Genomic DNA, 12,833 nt, shown 5'->3' with positions numbered 1-12,833 from the left:
GATGTGAATGTCGATCACCTCTCTTCACAAAAATGCACAAAAACATGTTTCCACTTTTAAATCATGGCCTTTTGAACATGTTTTTGCAGGAAAGATTCTTCAAATTAGCCACGATACCAAGAGTGATTTATTTGCAGACATTTGTCCAGTTTGTTCATGTTTTCATTTAGTTATTGAGACTGACCTCATGAAATTGCGTTGTATGTCACACCAGTTCTTATGTCATTTGGCGTGCTATACATATGAATTTTCGTACTTTCGCATGTTTGATCGCGTGTGAATTTACGCCAAGATCTCCGGTTCACCTAACTGTAGCCCTAACCCTCAGTGCGTTGTATTTGACACGACATGTACGCAGAAAGCTTATAATATGTACAGATAACACTTGAATTAATGCCAATTTAAAGTGGCGAGTATATTTGTGTCATATCACGTTGAAGCTATCATTATATGCACCTCTCCTTAATACACATGCAACACACAAAGATCTACCCTCTTTTTAATGGGTCTGACATAAAAAATAAAACTGCCCCTCTTTATTATAAATAGGAAAACAGATTCCGATACCTTCACGTTGTCTTGTATCATTTTATTTCCAAGTCTCTTTATTGATTTTGACATAAGATCGCAGAAATACAGAAGAACAGTACACTGGTGGTAACACGAGAGACTGGATACAGATGAATGATCAGGTTACAAAGTACTGACACATGAGCTTATGGTATTATCACCTGAAGAATAATACTGATCTGAAAAGTTGAATATTCAGGTAAAAAACAGTTTGTCATCTTTTCATGGACGTTCAGAGGCTCCATATTGAGCGTGGAAACACCGTCATCTTCCACAACATTGACTCACCAGTAAAACACATGTAGTTTGACAAATAATTGCGGTTGTAGAGGCTTGTTTTTATGTCCATTTAATGGTATGTTTTGCTTTTTTTTCCGATTTTTCAGCTTTGATATTATAAGCTTTGAATTTACTCTGAGCGTTTTTCAACATATGCAAGATCAGTGAATTCAATCTAGGAAAATACCAGAGTTTTCACTGAAACATGCAGAGGATAAAATTTAAAAAAGGTGAAGAATGGCTTAGGAAAGGTTTGAATGTAGAGAAAAATGAATTTGGGTGAATTGAAGTATTTTTAAAAGGACAACATTGATTCACCAGTAAAACCCAGAGCTGAAAAAGCTACATTTTCCTCAGTTTTCTCTGCTCTGTTATAATAACCTTGGTGAAAGTCTGCATGTTCATTAAAATGAGTACAGGAAAATACACAATCTTCACTGAAAATGCAAAATTTAGAGGATAATATTCGAATAAATGGTGTTAAATATGGTTAAATAAGGAGGGAAATCTCACTGAAATAGCTGTAGGTGTTTTTCATCAGTTTCCAGTTTCTGTCCTTATTTGACACTGATTGTTTTGTCTTAATCTGCCATTTAATGACCCACAAATACACATCCATGACCCAGTTTGGCTCCGAACCTGTTTGGAAAAGTTTGTCACATTAAGTCGATTTAATTAAACTGCTGAATTGTTACAGTGAAAGAATGATGAGCACTGAATGTCTCTGGATCTGACCTAGTTAAACTGCCCTGAGGATTCCTATGGAAAAGACACTGAAGGCATCTGCTTTCATTTTATTGTATTTTTTGACAATTATTTGGAGTTCGTTAAGAAGTCACAAGGTCCCTGTAGTTTGTCGAAAAAAGGAAAGACTGTCATTCCATTTGTGTTTCTGTTCTCTCCTCGCAGTAATTTGCAGACATAAAAGTAACTGTTGGATTCTAAAACCGTTTATGTACACAATAAACAGGGAACTGTTTGTCACACAGATGTACGCAAAATCTACACAGAAGTCTGGAAGTTTCAAGATGTGCTCTTCAGCGCTTTAGAGAACTTTACACTAACCCCCATCCCCTTTGACACCAACTGAGGATGCACAAATACCACAAACAGACACATGTCAGAGGAGAGCATCTGTAACTCACCGTCACCTTCAGTCCAACAAACACAAAGTACAGATAGTGACCGGTGGGTAATGGACTGAAAATTAGAACCTAACCCATAATGACCTAATCATCCACCGTCGACCAAAACCATCTACTGATGTAAAAGGTTTAACCCTGTAACGCCAAACGTCTCATATTTGATCCATGAGTTTTGAAGCCCTCTACATGATCAGTGTGATATTTATTGTCTTGAAAAACCTGATGTATACAATTAGATACATGCAGTACACAGATAATCCACCAGGGGGAGGAGTTCATTCACCAGAGGCCTTTAGTGACACTACAAGACTGACATTAATGAGGACGGAGACGGAACTGTGACAGTTTAGAAAAGGAATTACCAATTTAATAGACATGTTTGTGTTCTATTATGTTTTTGTTTGTTCAAAAATAATGTTTGAGCATTGAGCCCCGATGGATCAAATATGATACAAAATTTAAACTCATACATGGAAATTGATATTTCAAAAAACTTTTTTGGTTCAGAAGAACCAATAAAGGCTCCAGTTTCAAAGAACTGGACTTTTCTGTCAGTGATTTGATGGTTCAGGCTTTCCAGGGTTCCGTGTTGATCCACTAACCCTGTTCATACATGTCAATAGTTGGTGTAAAATACTGGGGATGCCCCAGGCCCATCTGCAGATCACTATCGGCTGCCGATCTGGCATTTTTTAGAAGATTGGATTGGATTTAGTCCTGAGACCGTGCTAATCTGGGCCCGGTTCATTAAAGTTTCCATCATCTTCTACAACACTGATTCTCCAGTCAAGCCCATGGAGTTGGATCAGTGACAGTGGACGGACACACTGGGTTTATTACCTCCGCCAAGGAGGTTCTGTTTTTGCCAGGGTTTGTTTGTCTGTTTGTCTGTCCCTTAGTGTGCAACATAACTCAAAAAGTTATGGACAGATTTGGATGAAATTTTCAGGGTTGTTGGAAATGGGATAAGGAAGAAATGATTAAATTTTGGTGGTGATCGGGGGTGGGGGGGCCCACGGGGGGGCCCATTTCCAACAAACCCTGAAAATTTCATCCAAATCTGTCCATAACTTTTTGAGTTATGTTGCACACTAACGGACAGACAAACAAACAGACAAACAAACAAACCCTGGCAAAAACAGAACCTCCTTGGCGTGGGGGGGCCCACGGGGGGGGGGGGGGGGGCACTGATCAGCCTTGCCGGAGGTCTGCGCTCTCCGAGTGCTTCTAGTATTAAGTTATTGATAGATTTGCTGAAAAAGTCACTTTTTTTCCGTTTTCTGTTTCTGGTGTCATAAACCTGGACTGTACTCTGGGTTTTTACAATGATCAGTAAATATGATGAAGGAAAATACCTGATTTTCACTGAAAAAATGCAAATTAAAGAAGATAATTAAAGAAGATAATATTACAGTAGATGGTGAAAAATCACTTAAGGAAGGTTAAATATAGAGAAAATTCCTTTGGGAACTGCCACAACAGTAACACTGGGTCCTTCTGGGTTGAATCAGTGATATGATGGGAAAGTATTACCTCAGGGCGGTCAAACTCATGTTAGTTCAGTTCCACATTCAGCTACATTTGCTCTGCAGTGGACCAGACCAGTCAAATAAGAACAGAACTAGAAGCACTCGGAGAGCGCAGACCTCCGCCAAGGCTGATCAGTGGCCCCCCCGTGGGCCCCCCCACCCCCGATCACCACCAAAATTTAATCATTTCTTCCTTATCCCATTTCCAACAAACCCTGAAAATTTCATCCAAATCTGTCCATAAGTTTTTGAGTTATGTTGCACACTAACGGACAGACAAACAAACAAACAGACAAACAAACCCTGGCAAAAACAGAACCTCCTTGGCGGAGGTAATAATATAGAAATAATGTCAACTCCAATTTTTCTCTGTTTTAGAGCGAAAAAAGTAAATTTACATTATGGAAAGGTTTACATCTACAAACTCTCCTTTCAAAAGATGTGAATAACATGAACAAACTGAAAAAATCAGTGTAATTTGAACACTATTCCGCCTCAGTTTCTCATTTCCACATGTTCATTAGAACTGACAGATCACAGTGGATCTACAAACACACAACATTTAAGAACAGACAGAATATTGTTAAAATTACACCTGTTTCTCTGAAGACATTTCAGGCTGTGCATTACCTGAACACATGGACAGGGTCAGTTACAGTAACACTGCACTGAGTCATTCTATTGAACACCCACCTTTAGTCCAGGTCCTGCTGACTCTGACCCTGTTCGGTCTGTGTTTGGATCTAAAGCTGAACGCCCTCCACATCCTGAACCCGATGCCAGCGCTCTCATTCTTGGATCTGCCAGCTTGTGTGTTTTCATTGGGCTTCCTGTTCTGTGTGTGCAGGTCTGATGGCCGACTCCGACCACCCGTACAGCAAGTTCGAGAACGAGTGAAAACAGGAGGAAGAGGCGTCGTTTTCCTTCAGGCGACACGCCCGGCTGCTCGCATGTCTTCACTTTTAGCTCGGATCCACGTCCTCGACCGACGACGTCCAGAATGATAGAATCTCCTTTTTATTTTTCAGACTGTATGAAGAAGATCGACCTTTACTTTTGCCTTCTGATTCTTCATGTGGATGCTGTGTTGTGTTGCCGAAAAGATGTAAAAGCTGTTTTAAACTTCTGCCGGTGTCTTTGGGTTTTGAATTTGAGCAGTCTCCGTTTTTAAACATTGTAGTTTCATATCAAATCTTTGCACTTTGTACATATGAAAGTTGATTCATGAAATGAAGAACGATGATTGTAATGCAGATATAGACTGACACACCAATAAAAGTCTCTTTTAAGAATAAGCTTTGATTCATTTTTGGTTCAAAATAATTGAACAGACTGTACGACATCTGAAAAGAAGGAGGGTTTTCATTTTTTACCTGAAGGAGAGGCAAGGAGGATTGATTTTGGTTTGGTTTGTTTGTTAACACTTTAGCAGCAAAAGCATTGGTTGAATTCAGACCAAAGTGGGTTTATAGACTGAAAATGACCCAGAATAAATGTGACTACGTTTTGGGAAAAATAGGTCATAGTTCAAATTTTTAATTCATTTTTTACATCTTTTTTTTCCCATTTACTTATAATAGGTGAAATTTCACATCTATAAAAACATCAATTTTGTTTCAATTTACTTCAAATTTGGCACATACAGTCACGGAAGAAATTATTAGACCATCCAAAGTCGTCAAAAACAATGGTTCTGCGATCCAGTCCTAACTCCTGTGTGTGTCATGTGACTAAAACAGACAGAAAAGAAAAGATGGAATGAATAAAAGCACTGTTTGTGTCAGAACAATGACACAGATACTGATGGAAGAACTGAAGGGGTTTGGGTTTTTATCCAGAAAACATGTTCAGTGCATAGATATGAGCTGTGAAATTCAACTACTGTGAGCTGTTTGTGTTGTTCTCATTCTATTTGTCCAAACACATGGACCTTTAGTTGGACCAGGCAGTAAAATGAACAAGAAACTGAAGAAAACAAGGGTGGGCTAATCATTTTTTCCTGGACTGCATACAGAGGTCATAGATCTGCTGACATTAAATAAACGAACCATAAGAAGCCACAGTCTGTGTGAGGGGCGGGGTTTGGTGTGCCTGACACCACCTGATTTATTTATTTATTTATTTATTTATTTTTACCCATTTTTCAACAGGAATGTGACCTCATGACCACTAAACTGGTACACTATATAGACAAAAGTATTGGGACACGTTGAGTTCAGGTGTTTCTACAGAACAATAATGACAAACGTCCTAATATAGTTTCATATTGTGATAAATATCATTGCACTGGTTAGTCTTGTTTCAATTATTATCTTTGCTTCCAAAATGCCTCAGAGATGGTTTGTCCATAATTTCTCTCAACACTGATTTATTTTTAAATGTTCGACCTCTAAATAAACAATAGTTCCTTGAAGTTTCACGGGAGAATTTTCTTCTAAAGTGAGACGTGAAGAAAACAGATGATGAGCTGTGGTAGAAAACGATATTTAAGTCCCACATGTGATATTTCATGACAGGACACATTTGTACCACAAGACAAAAGGCCATAATTGTGTTCATCTCTGTCCAGATCTTGTGTTGATGATACAGAGTCAGACCCGAAAAGATCCCAAAGATCCTCAGTGTGGTTCAGGTCCAGACCAGGGTTCCAAAAGTTCTGGAGTTTTCATTCTAGTTTAGTTTGGTTTAGTTTGGACTTTTTCTCTAATTCTGTTTGTTCTCATTAGTTTTTAGAGCAGGTTTGATAGTTTTTATTAGTTTTCTTTTTTTTTCTAAATGCTTAGTTGTAGTTTAGTTACCTCCGCCAAGGAGGTTATGTTTTTGCCAGGGTTTGTTTGTTTGTTTGTCTGTTTGTTTGTTTGTCTGTTTGTTTGTCTGTCTGTTTGTCTGTCCGTTAGTGTGCAACATAACTCAAAAAGTTATGGACAGATTTGGATGAAATTTTCAGGGTTTGTTGGAAATGGGATAAGGAAGAAATGATTAAATTTTGGTGGTGATCGGGGGTGGGGGGGCCCACGGGGGGGCCACTGATCAGCCTTGGCGGAGGTCTGCGCTCTCCGAGTGCTTCTAGTTTTAGTTTAGTGTTAGTCTTAGTTTAGTTGTAGTTTAGTTTTAGTTTAGTGTTAGTTTTAGTTTAGTTTTAGTTTAGTTTTAGTTTAGTTGTAGTTCAGTTGTAGTTTAGTTGTAGTTTAGTTGTAGTTCAGTTGTAGTTTAGTTGTAGTTCAGTTGTAGTTCAGTTGTAGTTTAGTTGTAGTTCAGTTGTAGTTCAGTTGTAGTTTAGTTTTAGTTCAGTTGTAGTTCAGTTGTAGTTTAGTTTTAGTTCAGTTGTAGTTTAGTTGTAGTTCAGTTGTAGTTCAGTTGTAGTTCAGTTGTAGTTTAGTTTTAGTTCAGTTGTAGTTCAGTTGTAGTTCAGTTGTAGTTTAGTTGTAGTTCAGTTGTAGTTCAGTTGTAGTTTAGTTGTAGTTTAGTTTTAGTTCAGTTGTAGTTTAGTTGTAGTTCAGTTGTAGTTTAGTTGTAGTTCAGTTGTAGTTCAGTTGTAGTTTAGTTTTAGTTCAGTTGTAGTTTAGTTGTAGTTCAGTTGTAGTTCAGTTGTAGTTCAGTTGTAGTTCAGTTGTAGTTTAGTTTTAGTTCAGTTGTAGTTCAGTTGTAGTTTAGTTGTAGTTTAGTTGTAGTTCAGTTGTAGTTCAGTTGTAGTTTAGTTTTAGTTCAGTTGTAGTTCAGTTGTAGTTCAGCTGTAGTTCAGTTGTAGTTCAGTTGTAGTTTAGTTGTAGTTCAGTTCAGTTGTAGTTCAGTTGTAGTTCAGTTGTAGTTTAGTTGTAGTTCAGTTGTAGTTCAGTTGTAGTTCAGTTGTAGTTCAGTTGTAGTTTAGTTGTAGTTCAGTTGTAGTTTAGTTGTAGTTCAGTTGTAGGTTCAGTTGTAGTTCAGTTGTAGTTTAGTTGTAGTTCAGTTGTAGTTCAGTTGTAGTGTAGTTCAGTTGTAGTCAGTTTTAAGTGTTCAGTTGTAGTTTAGTTGTAGTTCAGTTGTAGTTCAGTTGTAGTTTAGTTGTAGTTCAGTTGTAGTTTAGTTGTAGTTCAGTTGTAGTTCAGTTGTAGTTCAGTTGTAGTTAGTTGTAGTTCAGTTGTAGTTTAGTTGTAGTTCAGTTGTAGTTCAGTTGTAGTTTAGTTTAGTTGTAGTTCAGTTGTAGTTTAGTTGTAGTTCAGTTGTAGTTCAGTTGTAGTTCAGTTGTAGTTCAGTTGTAGTTTAGTTGTAGTTCAGTTGTAGTTTCAGTTGTAGTTCAGTTGTAGTTCAGTTGTAGTTCAGTTGTAGTTCAGTTGTAGTTCAGTTGTAGTTTAGTTGTAGTTCAGTTGTAGTTTCAGTTGTAGTTCAGTTGTAGTTCAGTTGTAGTTTAGTTGTAGTTCAGTTGTAGTTCAGTTGTAGTTCAGTTGTAGTTTAGTTGTAGTTCAGTTGTAGTTCAGTTGTAGTTCAGTTGTAGTTTAGTTGTAGTTCAGTTGTAGTTCAGTTGTAGTTCAGTTGTAGTTCAGTGGTCTCTTTTCTCTTCTTCTCTGTGCTCCTATTCAAATCAATCCCAGACAGGACTCTGCTGCTTTAGTCTCCATGTTTCCAGGTAGAGTGGGGACCAGAAGACGACTGGAAACCACAAGTGAACACAAGTGACGGAGCAAAAAGTGTCGTATGGAGACAGCACAGAAAACTGAGAGAGACAAAGAAATCCACTTAACATCAATCTGACATTGACAAAGACCAAAACCAAGGGAATTGGATCCAGAATTTGTATCTGTTTTAGTTAGTTTAGTAAACACACAATACAGTTTCAGTTAGTTATGGTTTTTTCTTTTAATTCTAGTTTTTATTTATTTCAGTTAATGAAAATGTTTTTATAATTCTAGTTTTTATTTATTTCAGTTGGTGAAAATGTTTTTTCTGTTCTAGTTTTGGTCATTTGGTTCGTTTTCGTTAACGATAAGAACCTCGGTCCAGACTCAGATGTCTCTTATGTTGTCGGACCCACACAGACCCGAACAGCTACTGATCTGAAATGAGTCACAGTCCTTCTGGGCTGCAGATGGGTTAATTACATTAAAATTTTTAATCAGATTAATCATGATGATGGATTAATCGGCGTTAATGCGTTTATTTTGACAGCCCTAATTATAGTAAATAGTGGGAAATGACTGTATACAGGTTAAATAGAGGGACCTGCCACAACAGTAACACTGGGTCTTCATGGGTGAAGAAATAAAACGCTCACTGCGTCACTTAAAGGGTTAAACAACTTGTTGTGGATGAAACATATTAATCTGTGCAGAAATTATTTAACCCTTTCATGTATTAATTGTGAGAACTTCAGTCAAGACTTTTTTTTCAGTGTTTTTATTCCTCCTTAGGCATGAAAAAAAACAATGCAATCCATTTTTTTTTTCCTGTGGAGTTACAAAAATATCCATGCATTTAATTTTTGAAGTAAAGAAACGTGTTTAAAACCCAATATCAGAAAGTGAGATGAAAACAATGAAATAAAAACATGTTTAATGCTGCTAATCTGATGTCTTCTCACATTTGAACATATTCTAATGCTAGTAATTCCTCACTTCATCGAGATAATGTGCAAATAAACCTTCTTGTTTAACAAATAACAACTGATTTCCACTCAAACATGTCAGTGCAGATCAGGTTTATCAAGAACAGCACAGTTCCAGTACTGGTCTGAATGTCAGGACATGAGATGATGCGTAAGTGTCCACTGTGTCGGCTGATGTGGAACTAAAACAACTAAACCCATTAATACACAAGAGAACAGCTGGAGAAGAACTGACCACTGGAGTGACCTATGCATGAAAGGGTTCATGGAAAAATCTGACATATTTGCCATTTTTTGCTCGAATGTGCAGCCAGACAAGTACATTTCACAAAGACGTATCAACAGATCCATGAGAGGATGTGAATCTTCACTAATCAGAGACATTTTCATGTGTGTTTCATCATTTACATGTTGCACTGATGGAGGTCGATCACTTTGTAGAGAGAAGCTCCTGTTTTTCACTGAATCAGGTCCAACCTGACAGTATGGAGGATGGAAGGCCTTGGGTTCCTGGTGTCTGAACACACGTCTTTGTTCCTGCAGTGACTGAAGCCTCAGCAGCTAAAATGTACAGGTTCAGTCGAAGACAAACGTTCCACATTGGCTGTGAAACTGTTGTTCTGGTGACGGTGGTCTGTGCATCCACTCGCTGCGTAAACACCTTCAGTCACATTAGAAGCTTTTAGAAACGCTTTCACTGCAGGAAAATGACACTTGATCTCACCTCAGAGTCTTTGTCAGGAGATAAATGGAGCATTTTTTTGCCAACAATACATAATTAAAACTGAGGTAGTGGAATAAAACTCAATCATGGGTTGGATATGAAAGAAAATGATCTAAAAAAAATCTTATTTTTTCTGTTTCTTTGTGTTTTTCTGTGTTTTTACGTCTTGGAACCATGTTGTAAGTAAATGTTTACACTCCAACTGTTATCAATATGATTTGTTTGTCTTTGTGTCATCAGGAGTTGATCAGTGCATTGGCTGCAGTTACTGCATAAACTGTCGTTTCTATTCATGTGCTCATACAGTTTTAAACAGGTCACCTCTGGAATCACAACACTGTTTTTTGTTGTTCAAAGTGTTTTTATTGCATATCTAGTGACAGACAAGCACAATGCAGGCATTGTTTTATGTTTTTGAACCCATGAACATTCCCACCCTGTTGCACCCAAAAAAAAAAAAAGATAATTGACAATAATAATAATAATTAATAAGTAAATAATGGACACAGATATTAGTCACATATTCTTATTACTCAGACTCCTGTGGAATAAGTGAGGGATCGGCCTTTTTTATGGGATCCAGAACAGGTTCCAGGTTCTGAAAAACTTACTGGCACCTCCGCTTATAGAATATCAGATTTTTTCCAGTGTTAAATGATGTCAAAGATCCAGAAACCAAGATTTAAATGTTGGAGGTTGTTAATCTTTCCATTTTAAAATCATAACACATTTGAATCAAATATATTGTTTGATCATTTCTGTGTCTTTGGGATCGGTGAGAATACTGGTCTGAGACTCACAAACATATTCAGAATGTGTTTTCATTAGTTTTTTATTTTATTGTTTAAAACAGGCGATCTCTGTAATACTGCACTGGATGATTTTAACTATAAGGACAAAAAACTGCTCTGTGTTTTTTTTGGCATCAAACAAAAACCCCATAATGAGGAGATGGTTTAAACCTGAACCACCAACAAATGAAGACTGGGTTAACATGTTTAAGGGGTTTACATCCTGGAAAAGTGTTCTTTTAACTCAGATTACAGAAGACTGACACACTTTTACCTCCACCAAAGAACGGCAGACGGTCTGTTATCTACTGTGTGTGTGTGTGTGTGTGTGTGTGTGTGTGTGTGTGTGTGTGTGTGTGTGTGTGTGTGTGTGCAAGAAAACAACAAAAGTTCTGGACAGATTTGGATGAAATTTTCAGGAAATGTTGATACTGACACAAGGAAGAAATGACAGCATTTTAGTGGTGATGGGGGGTGGGGGGGGTCTGTGCTGTCCCAGTGCTTTTCTAGTGTTGACTGGGGTCAAAATGGTGGGAATATGTCAAACCTGTGAGATGCAGTTTTTTCTGTACACTGCTGTTTGACTCAGTACCTGTACACTTCTATTTTTACTCATTTAAAAATTCAGGAAACCGGCGGCGACCCCAGCCCCGTTCAAGCTGTTTGTCTTTGGTTGATATTGTGAAAGTGTTAAAACAAGTTTTGTAAATCTGTTCATTGAACTGGAAACTGGATGTGCTTTTTCAATCAAAATGTTGATAGAAATATATAAATATATTTATATACTGTATATATATAGTTTGACATTTCCAGCACTCATGTATGCATAAAACATAAAAACTGATGGATTTCTTTGGTTTTGAATGAAAAAAAAGCTCGTCTAGACACTGGAGATCAGTCCTCTGTAAATGACATTCATGCTTCGTGAGCTTTTAAGGTTAATTAATTCAAAAAAGATATGGAAGAAGAAAAGGCGAAGTGAGGTTTTGGAGAGGAAATCTGCATAATATAATAAAATACGGCCTGTTTTATCCTCAGAATGCCTCATCATGCTCTGACTTGTGTAGGACTGTGTGAAATGTTTGTTTCCTTCATCTTTGTCTCATTACAAACGCTGGTCGTATGTGAAGGCACATAAAAGGATTTGCAGTCACATGTGAAGCGTCCTTCAGCTCTGCGTGTACGTATGACCATCCTGCTCTTCTCATTGACTCCTCTAGTGTCCATCAGTGGCCTCTAGGGGGTAGTTGGAGCAGCCCAGGAGCTTTTTCTGCTGCCATTACCTGGCAGCGTTTGTGCAGGAGCGTCCATCTGCTGCTGCTCCATGCAGACTGACTCCAACCATCCCATCAGCTTGAACGCTTATCTAAGCCTCTTCAAAACACTCTTTTCTTTGCAGTGTATAAATATATATGCTCCACACTGGCTGTAAGCCACACTTATGGCCTGGAGATGTGTGCAGGCCAGTTTGTGTTTAATGCACTTCATTAACGAACCTGCCATAATAAAGGACCAATTCCAACTCATAAAACCCTACGTTTGTCTTAATTATCGCCGGGCTCCAGTCACAGTCATTAGGCAGCAGCATGGAAACGTTTCAGGCCTTTGCATTCCAGAGATGTTTCCAGAGCCCGTTGTTCTGGAACAGTCTGACAACACTCGACACATTAGAGTATACTCCACTGTAGACTTCCTGCGATGCATGTGGATTAGTCATGTGACTGCTGTGGCGACTGCAGCGCACACAGACATGATGTCCGACAGCACGAAAAGACCCAGGACAGAAGCAGAAGACAGCCCATCAGCTGCAGCGCTGCAGGATTTAGATTATAGATGCAGGGTTTGGCTTCATCTGACAGATTTAAGCCCCAAAAAATATATATTCTACTACTGGGACTCTTAAGTGATCAAATATGAGCGTATTATAGCAGCAAAGAGACAGTAGATGGAAGAGTTTGGCCAAAAAAAAAGAAAAAAGAAAAGGTTACTATTGTGACTTAAGTGATCAAATATGATCTTATTATAGCAGCAAAAAGACACTAAATGTAAGAGTTTGGAAAAAAAAAAAAAAAGAAAAGGTTACTATTGTGACTTAAGTGATCAAATCTGATCTTATTGATACAAAGAGACAGTAGATGTATGAGTGTGGCAAAAATAAATAAATAAAAAGGTTTCTATTGGGACTTAAGTGATCAAATATGATCTTATTGAGGAAAC

The 12,833-nt window shown here is 37.9% G+C and overlaps 1 protein-coding gene across 1 annotated transcript in view; it reads left to right on the top strand.

Annotated features, from left to right (window-relative positions):
- Positions 1-4,818, top strand: part of LOC115435147 (pituitary tumor-transforming gene 1 protein-interacting protein) — a 41,064-nt gene extending 36,246 nt beyond the window's left edge. Inside the window, exon 7 of the mRNA XM_030157365.1 lies at positions 4,371-4,818. Within this exon, the coding sequence (XP_030013225.1) occupies positions 4,371-4,420 (50 nt within the window). The 3' untranslated portion in view covers positions 4,421-4,818. The remainder of the gene's footprint in view (positions 1-4,370) is intronic.
- Positions 4,819-12,833: the final 8,015 nt, after the last annotated feature.

Source organism: Sphaeramia orbicularis, chromosome 16, assembly GCF_902148855.1.
Source record: "Sphaeramia orbicularis chromosome 16, fSphaOr1.1, whole genome shotgun sequence".
Classification (NCBI taxonomy): domain Eukaryota; kingdom Metazoa; phylum Chordata; class Actinopteri; order Kurtiformes; family Apogonidae; genus Sphaeramia; species Sphaeramia orbicularis.
Note: the sequence above shows the minus strand (reverse complement) of the source record. Positions and strands in the feature narration are given on the sequence as shown.